The sequence below is a fragment of the Eriocheir sinensis genome, chromosome 1 (assembly GCF_024679095.1).
Source record: "Eriocheir sinensis breed Jianghai 21 chromosome 1, ASM2467909v1, whole genome shotgun sequence".
NCBI lineage: Eukaryota > Metazoa > Arthropoda > Malacostraca > Decapoda > Varunidae > Eriocheir > Eriocheir sinensis.
Window position 1 is genome coordinate 7,677,294 of NC_066509.1, and position 25,498 is coordinate 7,702,791.

At 46.2% G+C, this 25,498-nt stretch overlaps 1 protein-coding gene across 3 annotated transcripts in view; it reads right to left on the minus strand.

Annotated features, from left to right (window-relative positions):
* Positions 1 to 25,498, minus strand: part of LOC126986813 (plexin-B-like) — a 474,607-nt gene that overhangs the window by 317,550 nt on the left and 131,559 nt on the right. For all 3 annotated transcript variants that reach the window (XM_050843318.1, XM_050843394.1, XM_050843224.1), the window contains exon 3: positions 5,115 to 5,291. In XM_050843318.1, the coding sequence (XP_050699275.1) occupies positions 5,115 to 5,291 (177 nt within the window). The remainder of the gene's footprint in view (positions 1 to 5,114; positions 5,292 to 25,498) is intronic.

The following is a 25,498-nucleotide window of genomic DNA, read 5'->3' on the forward strand; positions in this document are numbered from 1 at the left end:
GGAGTAATGGGGTAGTAGAGATGAAACTAGGTACTGAAATGAAGCACTGAAGCGGAGGAACAAGACACAAAGAAGCTCAGAAAAAAAGAGGAGGAGAATAAGGAGATGGAGGAGGTGGAAGAAGAGAAAAAGAGGAGGAAGATGAGGAAAAGAGGATGGGAGGGAGAGGGCGCCTTAACCACTTCATTACTGGGACTTGCTTTAACATGAACGAGGATCTGGTAATAAGAGGAGGTGAGGACAGGACCTTATGGCGATGAGGAAGACGTGCAACATGATGAAGACAACGTTAGAAGACAAAGTTAGAGGACAGGGAACGGGGAGAGACCGCGAACTCAGATAAGAATGAACAGGGAAAAAAAAAAAAGGAACAGGGTCGGAATGAACGGGAAGAAGGATAGTTGGAGAGAGGAGGAGGAGGAGGAGGAGGAGGAGAAGGAGGAGGAGGACGAGGACAAGCTTAGGGAAGGAAGAGGTTGGAGTAAAGTACCTTATTAATGTGATGGTGGTAGGTATAGTAGAGGGGAAGGTGGAGGCAAAAGGGCACGTTAAAAGGATAGAAGGGAGGAGGAAAGGGGCAACGAAGGAGAAAAACGGGAGGGAGGAGAAAGAAGGGTAGGCAAAGGGGCATGTTAACGGGCTAGGAAAAGGGATAGAGGAGTTAAGGGGGAAGGGGTGGTGGCGAGGGAGGGGGGTCAGGGGGGGGTAGAGGGGCATGTTCAGGTAATCTGGCCTAAGCTGAGGCAATAAACATGTGGTAACAAAGGTGGGCCGTCTGGACACAAGGGGGGCCGGACACTGCAATCTGGAGGAGCCTTATACACGACACACACACACACACACACACACACACACATGAACGACATACACAAACACATATAAACACACAAACACATACAAACACGTCCTTATTGAACTCGCAAATACTAAAGTTCATGTGAGAATCTGTGTTTGTGTGTGTGTGTGTGTGTGTGTATGTGTGTGTGTGTGTGTGTGTGTGTGTGTACCCGCGCTTCTCACTTTTACTGATTCTTTTTACAACAGCGAGACAGACCGATGGAGAAACAGAAAGACAGGCGGATGGACGGGGGAAGAGTGAGAGATGGACAGCCTGTCACACACACACACACACACACACACACACACACACACACACACACACACACACACATAACATCCCCACCCAAACACACACAAGCAACTATTTCCTCTCCTCCTCTTTACCTTTCCTCCTTTCGCCATTCAAACATTTTTCCTTGCCTCCCTCACTCTTAATTTGTTCCTGTCACCAAAAGGAAGAAGACAGAAGGGGGAGGAAGGTAAGAGGAAGAAGGGAGGTAAGAGGGAGGAGGGAGGAGGAAAATCTACCTACACACTCACCTTTTGAAATATTTTACCTTTCTTTTTTCTTCCTTTCTTTCCTTCCATCCCTATTCTCGCCTCTTGTTTCCTCCTCCTCACACCTCCTCCCCTCCTTGACCGTCTCGTTCCTCCTCTTTAAATCACTGTTTCCTTCACCTTTCCTTCGCAAGCCTCACCTCTCCTCTATTTGTTCCCTCACACCAAACATTCCTTCTTCTCTTCTCCTCTTCTGCCTTCAACGCCTTACTGTCTCTCCTCACGCCCCTTCCTCTTCCACACTCCTCAACGTCTCTTCTTTGTCTCCTCCATCTCTCTTTCTCTCCTTCTTGGGCCAATTTTCCTGTTCCCCTTGCACCACATTCTCCTCGTCTCTGTCTTCACCTTTATTTCTTACTCTCGCCCTTGCCTTTGCTCTTTCACATTTTTTTGTTTTTCGTCTTTTGGTCTTGTCTTGTTCTGGTTTCGGGTTTTTTGTTGTTGCTATTGTTCTTGTTGTTGGTGATGGTGTTTTTGTTTGTTATTCTTGGTCTTGTTCGTCCTCTACTCCCTCCTCCTTTCCGTCCTCTATCCCTCTATCCCGTCTTTTTCTTTTGCTTTTACATTCTCCTCCTCCTCCTCCTCCTCCTCCTCCTCCTCCTCGACACCGCAGACCCTCCACGTCTCAGCCTTTTCCCATGCACATTTTATATCTATTTCCTATCGTCTTATCAATTCCTGGAGAACCATTTTTTCCTCTCCATTTTTCCCTTTCTCTCTGCGGCACCACATTTACCAGCACCGGAAAAATTGTCGGTTCCTGATGACTTTTTTAAGGGAATAAGGAAAGAGAGAAGGGATGGACTTGGGAAGGGAAAGAAGGGATGTGAGGACGAGGAGTGAAGAAGCAACTGTAGGGACAAATGGATGAGAAGTTGAAGACATAAATGATATAATACAATGATGACAGGGGGAGGGTGAGTGATAGATAGAACGGAGAGGTCGACAGAGAGAGAAGGGATGCATTTCTCGTATGAATGGAGGGACAGTAGGGAAGGGAAAGATGACTGAGAAATATGAAACAGGCGCAGTAGCTGATAACTAAAGAACAAGTAAAAAGTGAAGGAACAAAGGAATGTGTGAAGGAGAGAAGCTTGTCTGTCTGGAAAGGAGTGATGGGAGAGATCGAGTGACACTAGGAGTATAGAGATAGCAGCAGAGGGAGATGTAGACCAGGGGAGTGGGTGAGGGAGGAGAAGGGAGAGGAGGAGGACGCCGGCAGCCTCATGATGCAGGCGAGACACGTCCCACGCGCTGCTTCTTGCCAGGAATATCTGTGCTTGCGTTGAGGCACCCGAACTACCTTGCCCCTCCACACCACACGTTTATATGCAAGTTTTTCCGGCAGAACACACACACACACACACACACACACACACACACACACATATGTCCCAAGTTACCCTGCCAGCCCTATCACATGAGAACCCCTTGCCGGATCAACCCCAGCCTCCGCCCCTGCAGCCTCAGTCCCCTTGCCTCTTGTTTAATCAGTCTCTGCTCCCTGCCGGCACTGTCTTGGCCCTGCCGGATCAGTCCCCTCCCCTGCCACTCCCTGCCTTCCTCACCTGCCTTAATCACCTACTTAACTTTGATGGCGCTCCTCTGTTAGGATAACCCTGGCTCTTCTCCTCTTTTGGCCGGCTCCTCCACGTTTTATCTCCTTCTCCTCAAGCTTTTTACTCTCTTCTTCTTCCCATTTCTATTCCTCCGCCTCCTCCAACACATTCGCCGCCTCCTCCTCCTACACCAACTCCTCCTCCTCCTCCTCCTCCTCGCTTCAAGTCGTGATGACCCTCTGTACTCTCCTTCGAACTCCTTCATTGAGAGAAAAGAGATAAAACCGTCCATCTTTTCTTCCACTTCTCCACTCATCTCCTTCCTTACATGCCCTTCCACTTCCTCCACTTCCCTTTGCTTCTTTGCTCGCTCTCCCTTTCTATAGCCTTTCCCTCCCTTCCCTTCTTCCCCATTCTTTTCCTCAACTTTCCCCTCTTCCCCGTGCTCCCCCCTTCTATACCCTTCACCTTCCTTCCCTTATCCCCTCTTCCCTTCCCCTCTCTACTCATCATCCCCCTTCATCTTTTCCCTTACTTCCCCTCTTCCCTTTTTTCCCCTTCTTTTACAATCACTTACCCTCTCCTCTTCTCGTTTTCCCTTCCTCCACTTCCTTCCCCTTTTCCCTTCTCTTTCTCCTTCCTTCCCTTTACCTGTTTCAGCGGGGCCGCCAGGGAGTTCGATAAGAGGGCCATGAGGGGTGCCACTGAGGTGAGGGGCGTCCTGGCACCCCACGTGTGACCCTCATGTCCCCAGTGCCTCGAGGGGACGCCTGACACGTTCCTCCCTGTCTCCCTTCTCCCCTCCCTTCCTCAACCTTCCCCTCGTATCGTCCCTTCTTCCTTTTCTCGCCTTTTCCTTGTACCCTAACGCCTCTTTCCCCCCTCTCTCTCTCTCTCTCTCTCTCTCTCTCTCTCTCTCTCTCTCTCTCTCTCACGACCTAGTTTTGCACCTGGAGTAACTGGGTCGTCTCTTACACACACTACTAACCTACTTATCTTTTCCCGCCTTCTCTTCATATTCATATTTTCCTAGTTTCCGCTTCCTCTCCCTCCTCCTCCTCCTCCCCTTCCTCCTCCTCCTCCTCCTCCTTACCCTCTTCCAGTCTCGTTCCTCTAATAATTTCAGCTAAACAGTTTCACATTAACTCATAAACTTTAATCACATCCTTAGTTTACCTTTCAGATAATCCTGGCAAACAAATACACGTACACGCACACGCACACACACACACACACACACACACACACACACACACACACACACAGGCACAAGGGCGCACATAAAAGAGATTGGCAGGAGTCCACGTCGTGAAAGAAAGAAAAGGAAAGTGCCAAAAACCCTACTACATGAGAGAGAGAGAGAGAGAGAGAGAGAGAGAGAGAGAGAGAGAGAGAGAGAGAGAGAGAGAATAGGAAATGTAGACATGGGGAGGACGAGAAAGGGACAGGATACGAGAATAGAGTAGTAAGAACAAGGAGGAAAAAAAAAGTAGAAAAAAAGGACGCGAAAAAAAAAAAACTACTTACAAGCTCTTTCTTACCTTCTTCTACCCTGATGAAACCCATAAAAAAGGAAGGAGGAGGAGGAGGAGGAGGAGGAGGAGGAGGAGGGAGGGAGGAGGAGATTGTAGGACCAGAGAGTAACAGTGCCAATATCCCTCGTGTCCTTGGGAGCGCCTGTACCGATGCAGGGAGGCGGTGAAAGAAACATGAAGAAAAAATGAAAAATATTGACAGGAGGAAGAGGGGGAGGGGATGGGGGAAGAAGAAGAAGAAGAACAACAACAACAACAACAACAACAACAACAACAACAACAACAACAAGAAAAAGAAGAAGAAGAAGAAAAAGAAGAAGAAGAAGAAGAAGAGAAATAAGAAAGAACAAGAAGAGGAAGAATAAGAAAAACAAGAAGAAAAATGAAGAAGAAAAATAGACAAGACAAAAAATAAAGGAGTAGGAAGGAGAGGGGGAAAATAACAACAACAAAAAATACATCAACAACAAGACGAACAAGAAAATAAACCAAACAAAAACACAGAGGTAAGAAGAAAATGGCAACAACAATAAAAACAACGAATAAAAAAAAGAGCAGAGGAGTAAAACAGAAAAAAAAACAGAAACACAAGAGGTCCCAAAACAGTGCCAACGCTCCTTACCTTTTTGAGCGTGCCGGTGGTGGTGCCGAGGAAGAGGAGCGTGTGGTGAGCCGTGACCGCGGACTGCACGGCGCTCAGACTCACGTTCTTGAATACGAGGGCGGCGCCGGCGTGGATGGGGGACACGCCGGACACCTTCAGGCCCACCTCGCAGAAGTTATAGATGTTGCCCATGGTCTGGAAGGAAAGAAAACGGGGATCAGGTTGAGTGCTGGTGGTGATGGATTGTGAGAAAGGAGGAGGTAATGAAGGGTGAGTGGGTGGCTTGTTGGTGTTGGTAATGGTGAAGCAGATGGAACTGTGGTATTGTAGTGGTGGTGATGGATGGGGTAATAATGTTGGTAGCGTGGTGGTGGTGATGGAAGTAAGGTAGTGTGGTGATGGTGGTGATGGATGTGGTAGTGTGGTGAGGGTGGTAATGGTGCTGGAAATGGTATCGATAGCGGCAGTTGTGTTATTGATGGCCGCTCATGTTGATATATCGTGTTTCTGTAAATCATTTTGTTGTTATAAGTTGTTGTTACTGGTGATGCTGTTTATGTTATTGTTGCAGCTGTATCTGTATTATTAAAACAACTAACACAAGCTAAATAAAGACAAATAAATACTTGCATCGGTAAAAAAAGTAATCAAATAAGTTCGTAAGTGATATTTAATGCGGAGAAGAAAGAGCCGTGAAACGAATCAGGTACAACGAAGGGTGGAGGCAGGCAGCATGTGTCAGGCATGAGGCGAACAACAGCAGGAGACATTGAAAGGTTCCTGTGGGTGCGGCGGTGGTGGTGTGGGTGGTATGGGTGATGGTGTGGATGGTGGTGGTGGTATGGGTGATGGTGTGGGTGGTGGTGGTGGTGGTGTGGGTGTAGCGGTGTGTCGGCGACCTGACATTTAAGATTGCCTCGAGAAATATTCATTGGGCCTTCAAGTTTGATCCGGACACTCTCTCTCTCTCTCTCTCTCTCTCTCTCTCTCTCAAGCCCACCACCACCCCCCACACACGAGCAATTTCACACTTAATTAGTTTTAAATCCCTTTCTTCATTATGTACTTGCGCTTCTTTTTTCTCATTTGATTTTTCATTATATCATTTTTTTTTAACATTCGCTCTTAAAAAATCATCACATTTCGTTTTTTATTGTTATTCATATTTTCATGCATCATTTTTCTCAACCATTTTTTTCACTTCATTATTTGTGTCGCTCACGAGAAACATTCACAATACAAAAACATTTTCCTCTCTATTCGCTAGCAACAAAGGACCAGGAATACAACACACACACACACACACACACACACACACACACACACACACACACACACGTCCTGTTTTACCCTCCATCCACGCCCTTATTTTTTTTTCCTTCACTCTCCCTACATCCCCACTTTTCCCTCCCCTACTTCCTCTACAATGCATGCGTCCCTTCACCTCTCCCTCCCTCTCTCCCCCAAGCTTCCAGACCACCTTCCTTCTCCTATAACCTCTAACTTCCCAACCACATCCCCTCTCACCCTCCCTTCTTCCTTCCATCAGCCTCTTTCCTTCACCTTCAGCACACATCCTCTTTCACTCCCTTTCCCTCCGTCCCTCCATCCCACAACCGCTCCCGCCCACCGCAAGCACTTTCCCCCCTCCTCCCCCTTCCCTCCCCCAACACACTAAGTGCCCCATAAACCTCCCCATCTCATGCCCATAACCCCCCACCGAGACCACTTCCCTTGCATCCTTCTCTGTTCCCTGACGATCGACCCCAACCAGCATCAAGCATACTACCATGGCATATGTTCTCTCTCTCTCTCTCTCTCTCTCTCTCTAATTATGGAACGGGACGCAAGCACATGAATTAGGAGCATAGGGGAGGGGGAGGAGGAAGAGGGGAGAAAGAAGAGGAACCAGAGGAGGAGAAGGAGGAGGAGGAGGAGGAGGAACAGTCGACCGAGTACAATCACACCCATCACCTAAACGACACACACACACACACACACACACACACACACACACACACACTGCAACAACACTATCAGTTCAATTAGTACAGCATTATCTGACGTCGAGGAGGAGTGACACGGAGCCCCAGACAACATCATTAACTTGTTTACACATTAACGTCACATCAACACACGTTATTAATGGAGTTTCAGTAGGCAGAGAGAGCTACCCTACTCCCTTACCCTCCTCCTCCCCTCCCCGCCACCCACTCCATTATTCTCCCTTCTATTTCTATACCAGTGTTCAGTGTACATAAGAAGTGATGATGGGGGAGGGTGTGGAAGTACGGAGAGTAGTGTGTTGGGGACATGTAGGAGATGTAGGGAGGAAGATGGAAGTGCGGAGAGTAGTGTTAGGGGGTGTTAATTTAATTTTTTTTTTTTACAGCAGAGGAGACAGTGCAAGGGCGTAAAAAAAAAGAAAACAATAATGAAAAAAAAGCCGCTACTTACTGCTCCTGAATAGAGTAGAGTGGCCAAAAAGAGAAATCAATTTTATGGGGGTATGTGGTAAAATGAGGCCGCAGTTTAGTTTTTTTTTTTAAGAGTTCGGTAAGACCCACCCATATGGGTAGGCGGTGGCTGAACAGATACCAAGACGGCCCCGCGTTCAGGAGGACGCGAGTTCAATCCCCGACCGGTGTCACCAAGCTGGGATTTTTCAGCCGCCGCCGAGTGGCTTAAAACTACCCACATGCTGTCCAGAAGACAACCTATCAACCCGGACTCTAGATTATAGGATTAAAGATGAGCTCCGGGAGGGCAGCATGAGCCAATGCAAGATGGCGCCACTATAAACACTCGCCTGCGCCAGAACGGGCTGGGCCGACCATCAGGACCCACCGGGAAGAAGCCTTGGACCGACCAATCCACCGGGAAGAGGCCTACCGGCGCAATAGGCCAAAGCGTAAAAAAGAAAAAAAGAAAAAGAAAAACGGGGACAAGATATCTACGAATGAGAGGATAAGATGAAGGCGGAGAGGCTGGGCAAGTAAGTATATTCCTCTTCTTCCACGCTCTCCTCCACACCCATCATTCCGCCCCCTTTTTCCGTTCCTTTCATTCCGCATGTCCCACAGTCCCATTCCGTTGTTCTCAAGCCTCTTCACCTCCCTCCTTTAAACCTTTCCTCTGCGCTTCCACCTCCCACAGCCCCCAGTCCACTTTCGTCCCACTCTCCACCCCCTGCTCTCCAATCCACCTCTGTAACCCCCCTATTCACCTCCTGCTCTCCACTCCACTCCGCCTCCTGTCCCTCTCCCACCCCCTGCTCCTCAATCCGCCCCAATGCCCCCTTCCACCCAATGCTCCCCCCCCGCCCCTACCACCCCCCAGCACGACTCCAGCGCCTCATAACGAGCCAAGACAAGCAAAGCGTGACGCGGCATCCCTGTCCCTAATTAGCTAACGACCGCCATCGCCCGCAGACAAGCACAGGTTCACTTTGCTCCAGACGAGGTGAATACACTTAAAATGACCGCAGCAAGGAGGGCGCGGGGGGGTGTAGGGGGAGGGGGGGGCAGGGGCTGGAGAATTGGAGGAGAGAGAGAGAAAAGGAAAGAGTAGTGAGAGCTGTAGGCGTTTCATGGGGATGTGGAGATATGGGTATGGGTGAGGTAGGTAGTGGAGTAGAGGTGGATGGTGGATGAGAGAAGGGTGAGTTTAGGGAAAATGGAGTATTAGGGAGAAGGTTATTTGGGTGATTTGTTAGGGTGGAGTAGGTCGATGACAGTGTGGGGGGGGTGAGGGGTGGAATTCTTGGACGAGGGGTGGTAGGGGATGGAGGGGAGTGATGTGTGTGTGTGTGTGTGTGTGTGTGTGTGTGTGTGTGTGTGTGTGTGTGTGTGTGTGTGTGTGTTAGGTATGGTAGAGGTTATGCTAGGTGACTTATGGGGATGCGAGGGGGGGAGGGGGGAGGACGGAGGGCATTCGGGCAGCACAGCGGACGTGTAAGAGCCGTGGGGGGCGTGTGGAGGGGCGTGGGAGGGCGCCATCACCTTAGACCCCTCCCCCCCTCCCCCCCTCGCCACACCCAGCCCATTATGGTAATATCTCGACCAGGCCCATCATGCGACTAATGCCTACACGCAGACACCCACTTTACACATCACGACCACCTGCCACTCGATCCACCTGCCCACCTCTCCACCTAACTATGCCTCGATCCACCTTCCCATCCTGCTAACCCATCTCGTCCTCCTCATACCTGTTCCACACCACTCGCCCACCTCTATTCCAGCTGCCACCCAAACGACCTCACCTGTTCTGCCAACTATGCCTCGATCCACTTTCCCACCTTGCTAACCTATCTCATCCTCCTACGTGATCCACCCTACCTGCCCACTCCACTTCCACCTCACCTACCTACCTCTCCACTTGCTCATCCCACGTACCTACCACTCCACTTGCCCACTCTATCTACCTACCTCTCCACTTTATCTCCCAACTCCACCTGCTCAACCAAGCATCCCAAATCACCAACTCCACTCTCAAATTGCCCTTCACAGCGATCCACTAAATCCGTCTCCTCTATTTCTTGTCTTCACCCACTTCCTCACCATTTCATCCACTTCCACATACTCCTCCACGCCATCCACCTTTGACTCTACGTAAAGTTCCACATTAACACCATCTTCAGAGGCACATGTTCCACCTTCCACGTACTCCACCTCCCGCCGACCAGATATCATTTCCCCCTGACCTAACCTGACCTGCCCTGTCCACCCACACCTCCAACTCTCCTTCCATCCACCCCTCCACCCTCCCACCTGTCCACATCATCTTACACTCGCCTCATTACCTTCATTGCAGCCGATCATGTGTGTGTGTGTGTGTGTTTGTAAGGTATATTTGCATGTGCATTTGTCTTGTCGTTGTGTGCGTATGTTTGTGTGTATGCGTACCAGTTAATGAACTTGCTATGGCCGTGTATGTGTATTTGTGTGCGTATTAAAAAGTGTGTGTGTGTGTGTGTGTGTGTGTGTGTGTGTGTGTGTGTGTGTGTGTGTGTGTGTGTGTGTGTGTGTGTGTGTGTGTGTGTGTGTGTGTGTGTGTGTGTGTGCGTGCAAAGCGAGGACTTCACACTCTTTACCTTGCAAATATTGGTCTTCCTCCTCCACCTCCACATCCTCACCTCCACTCCTCCCCCTCCCCCTCCTTCACGATCTCCAACTCTCTCTCTCTCTCTCTCTCTCTCTCTCTCTCTCTCTCTCTCTCTCTCTCTCTCTCTGATATACATACTAAAATTTCAGTGACAGACAAACACACTCACGAACCATAACACACACACACACACACACACACACACACACACACACACACACACACACACACACTTTTTTCATCCCACAAAACACTAAAATTGGAAAAAAACGTAAAATCCCTCAAAATGAAAAACCGACAACCACCACCTCCAAAAAAATAAATAAAACACCACAAACTCAAAAAAAGAAAAAAAGAAAAAAAGAAAGTTGGAGAAAAAGGAAAATAAAAACTTGAAAATACAGACTCCTTAACAACGTGCAAGTTAGGCGTTCTTGGGCTTATTTTTTCTTCCTCCGTCTCGCTTCTTTTTCTCCACTAAGGGTGACGAAGGTGAGAGTGGAGCAAACGAGGGGAGGGAAGGAGGGAGGTGGAGGAAGAGGAGGGAGTGTGGGAGGGGAGGGACTGAAGTGGTTGAGGAGGGAAAGGGGAACAGAACGAAAGGTAAGTGATGGAAAAAAAAGGGGAAGGATGAGAGTTGGTAACGTATAGAAATGGTAGGAGGGAAGAATGGAAGTGAGAGAAAACAGGAGAAAGGAAAAGGAAGATAGGTTAAAGAGAGGAAAGGGAAAGGAGGAAGAATAGACGGGAGGGAGGATAAGAAAAGAGGAGAGGTGAAGGGAAGACGAGAGAAAATGAAAGAGGAATAGGATAGGGAGAACTGGAATTGGAAAGAGGAGGTGAAGAAAAAAAGAAAGAAAAGAGAGGAAGAGAGAGAGGGGAGAGGGAATTCTTGTGGGAACGTGAGGGAAGGTGAGAGAAGAAGGGAAGAGGTGAGAAAAGAAGAGAAGAGGAAGACTATAAGGAAGGTGAAGGGAGACTTTAAGGGAAGGCGAAGGAATGGGTGGAAAAAGGAAGGTTCGTAGGTCCTCAAAACATGAAGCTTTTGTTGACATTTCGTTCTTGTGGAAGTTTTTTCTTTCATATTTTTTTTCTCGGAAGGGAACGCTTTCTTGTGGCTGTCGTCTGAGGAAGAGAGGGAAGTGGAGAGAGAGAGGGAATGGGGGAAAGAGGGAGGGGAGAAGGGAAGGATGGGAGATGGGAGGCAAGGAATGATAGAGGAAGTAAAAGGGACGAAGGGAAGGGGGTGAGGATAGGAGGGAGAGAGGAAGGAAGGGGAGAAAGGAAAGGAAGGAGGCATATATAGAGGGAGATGAGAAAAAAATAAGAGGGATAGAAGAAGGGGAAAAGAAAGAAGGTGTGGAAGAAGGCAAAGAAGAAAAAAGGGAGGGAGTAAAAGGAGAGGGAGGATGGAAGTAGAAAAGCAGAAAGGAAAGTGAAGGAAGGAGGAAGCAACGATGGGGGAAGAGGGAGACGGAAGGAAAAGGAGATAAGAGTGTAAGTGTGACGGCTTCACAGAACGAGTCTTGCGAAAGAAAAAAAAAAGATGATAAAAAAACAAAACACTGGAAATAAAAAGAACGAAAGAAGAAAGAATCAGAAAAAAAACGAAACGAAAAGCCACGAAAAGAAAAAGAAAATATGGACACAAGAAGCGAGACGTGAAAATCAGATGGAGAAAAATGAAAAAAATAATAATAAACGAAGACAAAAATAAAATATAAAAACATAAAAGAAAAATGAGAATAAGAAAGAAAAGATAAAAGAAGGAGAAGAGGCACAAGACGTCACGAAGGGTTGGAGGCTTGAGTGGAGGAGGAGGAGGAGGAGGAGGAGGAGGAGGAGGAGGAGGAGGCAGTGGTGAAGAAAGGAGAGTAATCTTGAGACAGCAAACACTTCCAGTAAGAAAAGAAGAAATGTAGGAAGGAAGAAGCAAGAAGGCAAGAAAGGAAGGAAGGAAGGAAAGGAAAAAAAAGGAGCGTGCGACAAAGAAAAAAGAAAAGAAAAACCTACAGAGAAAAATAAAATATCAACAAAAAAGAAAAGGAAGATTTACGAAGGAAGAAGAAAATATCAGAGGAAGCGAAATATGGGATAAAAAAATATATATTAGTGGAAGAACAAATAATTCAATAAAAAAAAAAACAATAATAGCAAGAAGAGACGAATACAGGAACCAAAATAGATATCAAAATAAACAAACAAACAAAAATAATAATAATAAACTGCAAGAATGAATAAACACAAAGGAATGCGTGAAGGAAAACTGGAGAGGAAGGAAAAGGAAGGAAGGAAGGAAAAACGGCATTAGAATAAGTGGAAACCTTGATCAGAATGAAAGAAAACGAAGCAAAAAAAAAAAAAAAAGATAGGGAGGAAGAGAAACTGAAATAAAAGAAGAAACGAAGATAAAAGGAGAAATAGCACAAGGAAGGAAGAAATGAGATAAAGGAAATGAGAGAGAGAGAGAGAGAGAAAACATCGTTGCAGAGGGAAGAAGTTATAAAATCTAGTTTGCAAATGTAAATTACTATACGCAAAGCAACGCAATTTTCCTCAATGGTGACGGAATAACACATACGCCCTGGCTAAGTAAATAAGGAGGAGGAAGAGGAGGAGGAGGAGGAGGAGGAAAGATGAAAAAAGAACGTGGAGAAGAAATACTCTTGCTGCTTGCCAACGAATTTCAATCTATCCTCCACCCATCTCTCTCTCTCTCTCTCTCTCTCTTCTCCCATCCTCATTCCTCTATCTCATTTTCTTTACTATATTTTGTCTTGCTTCTATTTTTATTTCTTCTTTTTTTCAGTTTCTCTCTCTCTCTCTCTCTCTCTCTCTCGACGCTCCTCCAGCTCCATAATTTATTCTGATCGTCATCGCAGCCTCCTCGACTCGCCCTCCTCGCCGCCCTTCGAAGCCTAATTCCTGCCCGCCGTGTTTACCTCCGGCCGCAGGAGTGTCATCGGCGACCATTTACGATGCCCACGACTCGCCAACGACCACCACAACCACGGCCTTCAACACCTCCACTACTACCACCACCACGACCATGACCTTCACCACCAGTACCAACTCCAACTCTTTTTTTTGTTGTCTCTTTCTCCTCCTCTTCTCCTTTCTCTCTCTCTCTCTCTCTCTCTCTCTCTCTCTCTCTCTCTCTCTCTCTCTCTCTCTCTCTCTCTCTCTCTCTCTCTCTCTCTCTCTCTCTCTCTCGCGTCACCACTCCACAACACTCTATCAATAAGGTGCATGTCAGTCTTGCTGGTGAGAAACATACCCGCCGCTCCTCCTCCTCCTCCTCCTCGTCCCTTCACTCCTTCATCCCCTCGTACACATTTTCCCCTTTGTTTGTGGGGGGCAAGGGGAGTAGTTGCCAGTATCTTTCCCCTGACCCTCCCCTTTCCTGCACCCTTCCCCTTTTCCCCTCAATGTATATAGGCCTAAGTGAATTGAATAAGGGTATTAGAGCCACCCTGAGCCTACTTCCCTTCCCCTTCACCCCCTGACCCCTTGACTCGCCTCCCTTCACCCCATCTCCAGGGCAAACAGTGCTCTGAATTAAGGACTAACTCCCCCAAAGCCCAAATTTAAATAAGGGGAGGCCTGTCACTCATCTCTTTAAACCAGTGCACACGACTCCCATCCCCCCCCTCCCCCATCGTGGCCCTCATACCAAGCCCCCTCAAGTCCCCCTCCCAGTCTTAACAATCTACAAGTCCCAGTCTTTCCCAGCCCAGACGATTCAGACTCTCACATCAACTATTTCCAAAGGCCTAAAAAGTAGATCAGTCGGGTTCTAATGAGTGTTTTTAGGTTCATGGTACAGAAGAGGGGTCAAACTAGGGTCATAAAAACTACCCCTGGAAAAGCCGAAACTCCGACGAAAGCCTTGTCAACTACATATATGAGCTTGGGCGTCAAAGTGTTTAAGCATAATATGACCTCAAGCCTCCTGCCAGCCCCTCCTCAAAAGCCCGTTCCGAGACTTAATAACATACAAGCCCACAGTCCTAGCCTTTCCCGGCCTAGCCCAGCCCTAGAATGAAGCAGACCATCCCCTCCAGTTTCCTGCGTATAAACTTAACAATCCAATAAAGCCTGTTAGCCCCTCCCGTATCCAAGTTCAGCCAACCAATTTAAGCCTATTTCAGAGGTCGATATCAGCCTTACCTAAGCCAATTTCCTTGATTAACACCCGCCAATTGCGCCCTGATTCTTTCATACAAGTTTAAGAGCCCATCACAGCCTGTTAAACTAAGCCTCCAAGTAAAGCCTGACTAACTAAGCCCAATATAGTAGTCCAGATCATCCCTTATCAAACATATCATCTACGTAGAAACATATTTAACCCGGCAGCAGCGACGGGCCAAATTTGTGGCTTTATCGTGAAGCAGCGACGGGCCAAATCTGTGGCTTTACCGTGTAGCAGCGACGGGCCAAATTTGTGGCTTTACCGTGTAGCAGCAACGGGCCAAATTTATGGCTTTACCGTGTAGCAGCGACGGGACAAATTTGTGCCATGATATAAACCCCCAAAAATATATGATGCATAATCTGATCACAAATGCTTTGATATATATTATGAAATGGTTTGTGTGAGGTGTGATTTTTTCTCATTTCTCTCGCTTGGAGGGACCATTTAGAAACAGGATTCCGCTGCTACCTGCCTGAAAGTCCTTAATCTCTAACAAAAGCTACCATGGCTAAGTCCCTTTTGGTAGACCAGATCAACCTTAATTAAACCCTATTGTAAAGGGGCTAGACCACCAAACACACCTGCTTATGACAAACAAATGTATCAGTTCTTCAAAATCCAACCCTCTCCGAGACAAACCAGCCAGCATAACTAAGCCTATTGTATCACCCTAGACCACCACTCACTAAGCCTACTATAGCAACATGGACCAGCCCGTTATCCTGCCCTTCTCTAATGAGCCTGTTATTAGCCCATCAAACTCAACCACTTTCACCACTTCCAGGCCCAGACGCAGCCCATCTCGGAAGCCCAAGCAAGCCCGTGCCGCCCATCCCCGCCATCCTCTCATTCCGCCCCTCAAGCAGCTCACCAAAACCTCTTGAAGCTCAGTCTGGTTAAAGTCACTCCAGTTTCATCTCCTCCCCTGTGATTAGAGCTTCGCCCACCCCATTAGAAGGCTTATCCCGCGGAGCCCAGACTAACTAGCTTGATTACCACGGAACTGTGAATAATGTCTTTTTTATTAATTTTATTCCAGGTGTGAAAGAATGGAATGGAAATAATGCAGAATATGTGACTTTCTTCATGTATTCCATCTCGTTAGTTTCATTTTCTTCCTACTGGTTATTGTGCAAGGCTAACTACCTCTTCTGGCCTTCCTCCTCCTCCTCCTTCCTCTCCTCCTTCCCCATCCTTCCACCAGAAATTTTGACTTTTTTTCATGTTTTCTATCTTGTTCTTTTCTTCTTATGGGTCATTGTGTAAGGCCAACTACCTCTTCTGATCTTCCTCCTCCTCCCTCCTCCTCCTCCTCCTCCTCCATCCTTCCACAGCCTCCCCACCAGTAATTAGTCTCCTAAAGATTCACATTATTTTCCTTATCTCCCGAACACAAGCCTCTGTCAGCGCGTCGCCAGCCTGCCTCCGCCCCTGCTATGGGAGGGCGGCAGAAAAAAAGGGAGATGAGGGAAGGACCAAAAAAAAAAAAAAAAAAAAAAAAAGGTCAAGATTGATAGATGCGTCGGGTGAAGGATGATGTGGGTGAAGAAATGCGAAGGTGCTGGTGGGGGTGGGTGAGGGTGGTGGATGGGGTGAGGGGAGGGAAGAGAGAGATGATGTGGGTGATGTGGAATGATAGGGATGAAGGAAGGGGATGGATGAAGGAAGGAAAGAAAAGAATGGATGAAGGAGAGAGAATGGATAGCTGTGGGTGAAGGGAGGCGACGGGTTTGTATAGTGAGAGAAGATATGGGTGAAGAAATGGGGATAGGAAGGGGATACGAGGAGTGCAGAGAACGGGATGGATAAAGGAAGAAAAGGAGAGAGTGGATGGAGGAGAGAATGGATATATTTTAAGATATGGGTGAAGAAATGGGGATAGGAAGGGGATGAGAGGATTGCAGAGAACGGGATGGATAAAGGAAGAAAAGGAAATAGTGGATGGAGGAGAGAATGGACATATTTTTTTAGGGGGGGAAGGGGAGGAAAGACAAAACCCGGTAAGAGGGGAGTAAGGTGAAGCATGGGGAGCACTAAGGGAAAGGGGGAAGGGGAGATAGGATGGGGAGGGGAAAGCATATAATCCGGGGAGGAGCCTGGGTAATCCCCGGTGATCCCCCACACACTGCCCGGTAACTGAGTTTGATCCACGGGGGGAGGGGGGGGAGGGGAGAGGGGAGAGGATGGGAAGGGTGGTTCAAGAAAGGGGAGTAGGTGGGAGTAGCGAGAGGAAGGGAGTGAGTGCATCAGAGTGGGAGGAGGAGGAGGAGGAGGAGGACGAGGAGAAGGAGGAGGGGTGGAGAAAGGTGATTAAAACTATGTATGTATAACTAATTCGAATTAAACGGAGGCCTACATCAACACACACACACACACACACACACACACGCACACATATACACACACGCCGCACTCAATTCTCATAACAATAACAATAAAGTGGTGTGTGTGTGTGTGTGTGTGTGTGTGTGTGTGTGTGTGTGTGTGTGTGTGTGTGTGTGTGTGTGTGTGTGTGTGTGTGTGTGTCCGACCCCCCCAAAATTTCTTCTTCATACTTTCTCATCTTCTCTCTCTTCTAATTCCCTTTTAACTACTTTTTTTCCTCCGTCCCTCACTTCCTTTTCCTCTTCACTATTTTTTTCCTCCTCCGGTAATTTCCTTAACCCTTTTTTTCCCCTCTTCTTCTTCCTCTTTCTCGCCGCACATCCTTCTTTGTTTCCTCCTGCCTCTTAGCTCCTCATCTTCCTCCCTCCCCCCCTTCCTCTTCTTCCTTTCTCTCCTTCCTCCTCCTCCTCCCTCTTCTCTCCTTAATATCGTCACTCTCTCTTTACTGTTATGCTTTTAATATATTTTTTTCTTTTTTTTTATTGTGCTGTGATGTCTGTGGTGTCTCTCTCTCTCTCTCTCTCTCTCTCTCTCTCTCTCTCTCTCTCTCTCTCTCTCTCTCTCTCTCTCATATTTCTTTGTTTTGTTTGTCTTTTCTTTCGGATTAACTCAATTTTCCTCTGCGATCACGTTTATTTTTCTTCCTATTTTTCATTATTTTATTTTATTTGCTCTCCTTTCCCTTCTCTTCCGTCTCTTCTTTCTCATTTTTTCCTGCCCTCCTCTTTGATATATTTTTACGCTTATTCCTCCATTCTCCTCCTCATTCCTTCACTTGGTCCATTCTATATTATCAGAGTTTCATTTATTCCTTCCTCTCCTTATTTATTTGGTTCTTCCTTCATTCTTTTTCTCTATTTCGTTCTTTCTTCCTTCTTTTGTCTTCCGTTCGTTCATCCTTTTTTTCTTTCCTTCCTTTCTTTTTTCCTTTTAATTTTCCTTCTTTCTTTTTTTTCGTTCCTCAATCCTTTTTTCTTTTTTTCTTTTTTCTCTTTACTTTCTTTCTTTCTCCCTACGTACTTACCTACCTACCTACCTACCTACAAATCAACTAACCAACCAACCAATCAGCCTTCTTTCCCTCCCTTCCTCTCTCTCTCTCTCTCCCTTCCACCTCCCTCCCTCCCTCCCTCAACCCACTTCGTTCCACCACAAGACACACGCGAGGGTGGAGTTTTTCTCACCTGCTCTGAGGGATTACCTGCCGAGATTTACCTGTTGTTCCCTTGAGTGCTGCCTTTGAACCCTCCTCCTCCCACGTTCCTTCCTTCCTATCGTCGTTTTTATTATCCCCTTCCTTCGCTTCTCCGCTCCTCCATAAACCACACTTTCTCCCTTCCTTCGTCTATGTATTTTTTTTTATTTCTACTTCATTCTCCTTTACTCTGCCATATACTTTCCTGCTTTCTATTTTTGAAGTCCTTTTTTATGACTTTTTTCACTCGCTTTTACTCCGCTATTAACTTTCCTTCCTTCCTTTTTTATTTTTATTTTCTTATCCTTTCCTTTGTTCTCCTTTACTTTTCCTTCTTTCTTTCTTGTTCGCTTCAACCTTTTTTCATCCCCTTTTCCACTCCATCCTGATTTTTTCCTTCTTTCCTTCCTTCCTTCTATCTTCATTCATTTCCTTCCTTCCCTCCTTCCTTCCTTCTATTATCATTTATTTCCTTACTTCCTTCCTTCTATCTTCATTTATTTCCTTGCTTTCTCCCTCCATTTCTGACTTTACCACTTTCATCCTCTCGTTCTCCTTTCTACGTCATTTTTATATCTTTCGTAATCCATTTCCCTTTTCTCTGGTTTCTATCTCCCATTTTTCTTTACTTCCCTCTCTATTCCCTGCGGTCCTCCTTCTATCTTCCCCTCTTTCCCTCCCTCCATCAACCCTGCTTTCTCATCTCTTTCAACTTCTTATTCAACTGCTATTTCCCTCTACCTTACGATATATATTTTCCTTTCCATTCCTTTCTCATATTTATCGTTACTCGCCTAACTTATTACCTCCACCTCGCTATCTCTCTCCACCTACTGTCTCTCCTCCTTCATAATAATATATAGTAATGGACTTGTTCCACTACCCGTTCTACCAGGTGACCTCTCTCTCTCTCTTTTGGCCAATCATTTCTATTTTTCTTTATGGGAGCTGTGATTTGTGGTCTTTTCTTATTATTTATTTTTGCCTTTGAGCTGCTTCTTATACTGTAAAAATAAAAGATTAATTACATATGTTCGCCCCTTCCATATCACACTCCCTATACCAACATAACCTCACATAACCACACCCTCCACCCACCTCTTCCTCCTCCACATCCCATCTACATCACGCACTCCCTACCGACCTAAACATCACCCATCCACCTTCTCCTCCTCCTCTTCTTCCACATCACATCCACATCACACACTCCGTATACCTGCCTAAACATCACTACAGCCACCACCACCACCACCCACTTCCTCCTCCTCCTCCTCCTCCTCCTCCGTTCATGACCCCAGCACAAGGTCAGGGAGTTATGAGGTGGTCCGGTAAATCACGGGCGCCTCACCTGCTTTTAGGCGGAGCAAAATAAACGGAGCATAAATAAAAATAAAACTGTCCAGCGCAGGTAAGGTTAAGGTGGCTCGGTGTGTGTGCGTGCGTGTGTGTGTGTGTGTGTGTGTGTGTGTGTGTGTGTGTGTGTGTGTGTGTGTGTGTATGGGCAGGTAAGGTTTAATCAGGCAGAGATAGATAGATAGATGGAGAGAGAGAGAGAGAGAGAGAGAGAGAGAGAGAGAGAGAGAGAGAGAGAGAGAGAGAGACCTGAGTGGTATTCCCTCGGACTTTCTTAGTGTTAAAACTTGTAAAATCGAAAGGTGTGGAGAGTAACGTGCAGGAGGGAGAGAGAGGAAGAAGGGAGGGGGAGGGTCCTACTTTCTCTCTCTCTCTCTCTCTCTCTCTCTCTCTCTCTCTCTCTCTCTCTCTCTCTCTCTCTCTCTCTCTCTCTCTCTCTCTCTCGTGTAGAGTTACGCCCATGGAGATACTACTACACTCTCATTTCCTTCGAGGAGTTATGTTAATCTTATTCCGAACCAGTGAATAACCTCCTCCTCCTCCTCCTCCTCCTCCTCGTCTTCCATCTCTTCCCTTTTTCTCCATCCCCTCTTCTTCCTCCACCTATATAGACTGGCACATACATACACACAGACAACAAAAAAAATACTAACACCAATTCTTCCTGTGTCTCCTCATTCCGCCACTATCTCCTCCTCCTCCTCCTCCTCCTCCTCCTCCTCCTCCTCCACCTGGCCACCGACACAACCTTTTCCCCCATCTGCCGCACCACCATTCTCACCACAAACATCACACTTTCCCCTTCATTTTCTCCCCCTCCCCCTCCTCCTCCTCCTCCTCCTCCGCCGCGCACCGGGAAATAAATGCGGCGAGACGTACAACAATGGTGTTTAATTAAAGCAAGACCCGCGTGTATGGATGTAACTCGCCCGCTGCCTAATTGTGTGGCTGCTCATGTCCCCAAGCACGCACCTTACCCCCACTACCCCCCACCCCTGACACCCCATAACCCACTCCCTTTCACCCCCCCCCTCTCTCTCTCTCTCTCTCTCTCTCTCTCTCTCTCTCTCTCTCTCTCTCTCTCTCTCTCTCTCTCTCTCTCTCTCTCTCTCTCTCAAAGCCTACACTGCCTTAACCTCTCTCTGTTTCTGTTTGTCTTTTCTTCCGTCGTTCCTTCATATACGTTCCTATAGCTACCGACCATAAGACGCATACACCTTCCCTCCTAACCTCACCCTTTACACCCCCTAACCTCCCTCCCATTACACCCCTCACATCACCCTCTCCTCTTCCCAAGCCTACACCACACCTCACCTCTCAGACACCCCACGCCTCTACACCCTACTTAACACCTCTTAGACACACTCAAGGGATTTCTATATACTATCCCTTTGCTCCTACACCCTTTTACATTCCTCCCCCTTCCCTTTTAATTATTTCAGTGCACTCCTCCTCTCCTACACTTCTCAAATTTTCTCAATATCCGCTAGTCTATTCCATCCTTCACCTCTCTACAGTCCCTTAACTAACACCAAAGTACATTTTCTTTCACAACACCCCTCTATGCTCTTTTTTTTTTTTTTTTTTTTTTTTTACAGTAGAGGAAACAGTAAAAAAGGAAACAATGAAGGAAAAAAAAGCCCTCTACTCACTGCTCCTACAAATGAGTCAAGAGGAGTGGCCGAAAGACATCATCATCCTTCCACACTTTCTTACTCTACACTTCCTTATCCAACACTACTCAGCTACACTTCTTTATCTACCCCCCCCCCCCCCCCCCGACACATCACCCACCTACACTTCCTTTCCAAACACTCCCTTACACTTCATTATTCTACACTCTCATACACTTCTTTACCTCACGTTCCTGCACTTCCACCTTCCACTCTTCCCCTTCCTGCTGGGCTCTTCCACCTTTCTATCTACCTGCCTACACCTCCACACACGCAACACTGCCAGTCCACCGCGCCGCTTGCTTCACCCACTTCCCTCTCCACTTCCACTTTTATCCACCTTCCCTTCTCTCTCTGCATTCCTCTAAACTTCTGGTCATCTTATCCTCCCTTGCACGGAAAGAGAGAAAGCGAGAGAGAAAAAAAAAGGATATTGGAGACGGAGATAGAAATGGATATGGAGGAGGTGAAGAAGAGGATGGGTGTGGGAGATAGGTGCAATGAACGAGAATAAAGACAAAAAAGAGGGAAGAAAAAAACGTCGGGAATGGAAATTGGCGAGAAAAATGAAGAGATGAGAGCAAAGCAAGACATAGAAGGAAAGATAGATTATTAAAAAGGGGGTAGTGGGCGAAGGGAGAGCTAAGGGGGGTGGAGAGAGGGAAGGAAGGACAAGGAAAAAAAAGATGAAGAGAAAAAACTGAGCAACGGGAATGGGCGAGCATGATAGAGATGAGAGCAAAACAAGACATAGATTGATGGATGGAAAGGATGGGAAAGATGGAAAGTGGGTGGAGATAAAAGGTGGACACGGAGGAAAAGGAGGAGGACAAGAGACAACAGAAGAAAGGAGGACAAGGGTGGACACAGAGAGGCAAAGAAGACAAGAGTGGACACAGAGAGAAGCAAGGAGGATACAGAGGGAGGGAAGGAGGACAAGGGAGAACAGAAGGAGGACAAGGGCGGACACAGAGGAAAAGGAGGGCAAGGGTGGACACAGAGGAAAAGAAGGAGGACAAGGGAGGAGGGACGGAGGGACTAATTCTGCAGCGGGACATAACGCAAGACTGATTGGGCCAAGTGGCTTTCGTCGCCTTTATGGCCTTAAACTCCGTGATTCGTTAGTTTTATGGCGAGGCAACGCGACGCCGAGACCAGCCGAGCCCGGGGCCATAACTCTCGGAGGGGGGAGGGGGAGGGGAGGAGACGAGCAGCGAAGACGGGGAGGGGGATGTGAAGAAAAGAAGAGTAAAAGACGAAAGTGTTAAGGCATGGTAAAGTATGTGACGAAAGAGAAGTAAGGATGTAAAAAGAATTGTAGAGCGTGTGATCGGAGAGAAGGGAGAGAAGAAATGAGAAGTTAAAAAAAATGTTAAGGTCTAAGGTCTAAGGTTAAGGTCATGAGAGAGAAGTAAGGATGCAAAAGAATGGTAGAGTGTGTGATGAAAAAGGAAAGTATTGGGATGTGAAAGAATGGTAGATTGTACAACGGAAGAGAGGAGTTAGGATGCAAAAGAATGGTTAAGTGCGTGATTAGAGAGAAAAAGAAAGAAAGCAAAGGACTGGTAGAGTGTGATGAAAAAAGAAAGTATTGGGATGTGAAAGAATGGTAGAGTGTGCAACAGGAGAGAGGAGTTAAGATGCAAAAGAATGGTTAAGTGTGTGATAAGAGGGAAGGAGTAAGCAAGCAAAGGAAAGGTCCAGTGTGTGATGAGGGAACGGAGTCAGGGTGTAAGGACCAACAAAGAATGCGTATATAATCAAAGAACAAGAGGCGTTAAGCAAATAAAGGCAAAATACACAATGAAAGAGCAGCCACTGGAGTAAAGAAGTGCCCCAGAATTTAACGAAGGGACAGAGTGATGATGCGCGGGAATGTTGAAAAAAATGATATATAAAAAAACAAATGATACTGTTACGATAGTGTATTATGTGATGAAAATACGAATAAAGGAGGGAATTACTGAGGATGTGAAGGATGAATGGTTGTCAATGATGGTATAAGGAAGGACTGCAGAGGTGAAAAAAAAAATACGGTACATAGTTAAAAACATAAACAGAAGTAAGAGAACCAGTGATGAGATGAACAGATAAGAAAACCGAGGAAGAAAAAAACAAATTCAGACAGAGAAGATAACGGAGAACAAGCAAAGAAAGCGAGAAAAGAGGAGAGAGAGAACAAATTGAAACGAAAACGAAAAGGAGTGCAAGAGAAACGAAGAGAATAGTAATGGGAGATAAAAAGGCAATGCAAAGAGAAGGAAGAAAGAGGAAGAAGGAAGAGACAAAGAGAAGGGAGGGAATACAAAGGAGAGAATGATGCAAGCGAAAAAAGAGAGAGAGAGAGAGAGAGAGAATGAGAATGAGGATGCAAGAACAAATACAAACACAAGAACAGAAGCGAAAAAGGAGAGAGGAAGAAAACATAAACAAAGACGAAGGGGGAGGAGGAAGCGGAGTGACAAAGCAGCTGACAGAAAATAAAAAAAAGAGGAGAAAGAAGAGACAAGAGGAAAGACACATAAAAATGAAGCATAAACAAACAAGGCGAGAAGAAGATAAAATGTAACAAAAGAATTCAGGGGAGGAAAATGTAAAGTAGTGAAGTATTGTACATCTATTTCCCTTCCCTCCTCTCTATCCTCTCTCCCTCCTTTCTTTTTTTTCTCTCAAAATCCCTCCCTCTATTTTTTCCCTAACCCTCCATCCTCCCTCTCTTCTCCGTCTATCCCTCTGTTCTCCTTTCCTAACCCCTCTCATTCTCCCTCTCTCCCTCCCTATTCATTCCCCTCTTTTGTACATATATATTACACAGAGAAATACTTACAAAACTATCAAACAGGAGACGAAATTATTGGTAAAGTGATAAAAATGAAAGAATAATAAGGGAAAGAGAAGAGAGAAAAAGGAAAACAGGGTACATATAAATTGGAGTAATGAAAAAATAAAACAAATAGAGGAAATAAGAAGTAAAATGGAAGGAATAGAAGGAAGAAAGGAAAACAAGGATATATTTAAATTGGGGTAATGCAAAACCGAATTAGATGTATGAAACGAATAAGAATAAAAATAAAAGAATAGAAGGAAGAAAAGGAAGAAAAGAAATTAGGGATGGATATAATAAAGTGAAGAAAAATACCAACTAAAATAAATAAAACAAACAAGAAAAAATGAAAGAAAAAGAAAGAAGAAAAGGATAACAGGGATAAATATAATGAAGGAAAGAAGGAACCCAAATTAAATAACTAAAAAAGACAAGAAAAAAATAGCAGGAATAGAACAAAAAATATAAACTGGATAATGAAAATACCAAAAAAAAATAAAAAAGAAGAAGAACCAGATGAGACAGAATGGCAAATGGATAAAAGACAAAAGGAATATAAGGCAAATTAAAGGAAGAAAAGGAGAGGAACGCCGGACATCGATCTTACACAACAATAGCTGGAAGCCGATGAGAGCCACCTGCAAAATGCCACACACACCTGAGACTAATTAACCGGCCATCCCCCACCCCCCTCCCTCCCTGCCCTCCTTCATTCCCAACGATCGAACACTTTACTAATTTCGCTCCACAACTTGTAGCAGGAAGGTGAAATATTCCGAAACACAGGAAGAGGAACAGAAGGAGGATAATTGAGGAAGAGTAGAAGGATGAAGAGAAGGAGGAGGAGAAGTGAGGAAGAGTAAATGGATAAAGAGCTGCTGGGGGAGGAGGAGAATTGAGGAAGAGAAGATGGATGAAGAGCAGCAGGAGGAGGAGAAATGAGGAGGAGTAGAAAGCAGAAGAGCAAAGGAAAAAAGTAAGAGAAAGTGGAGGAGAGGAATAAGAGGATGGGAAAGACAAGGACGGTAAATAAGCTGAAGGAAAACGAACAAAAAAAAGGATACAAGAAAAAATGGGAAGACTGAAAGAAGGGAATAAGATGTAAATGATAATGTAAACAAGGAAAAAATGTCCTTCCTTGGATACGAGGAATTCAAACAGCATTTTCAGACAACCACCACCACCACCACCACCACCTTCACCACCACGATTACCACCTTCACCACCACCACCACCATCGTCAAAACAACACCTTCGGGCCTTGAGAGAAAACGGAGACAAAAAAAAAAAAAAGCGAACATAAGCAGCAAAAGGGAGAGGAAAAGAAGAAGAGGAAGAGGAAGAAAGGAGGAGGAGGAGGAGGAGGAGGAGGAGAGGGCAAACAAGACGAGGCCGAGACTAACACAACGAGAGCAACGGATGAGTCAGCAACAAAAAAGAGAGAGAGAGAGAGAGAGAGAGAGAGAGAGAGAGAGAGAGAGAGAGAGAGAGAGAGAGAGAGAGAGAGAGAGAGAGAATAATAAAAAAAAACAAGTGCCTTCCTTTCTTTTGCTTTTCATCACCATTGTCCTCGATTCTTTTTCCCCTTCTCATTTTATTTTCCCTTTTTCGTTACTTTCACCTCCAACCCCCCCCCCCCCCCCCCACACACACACACACAAACCTTCCTTT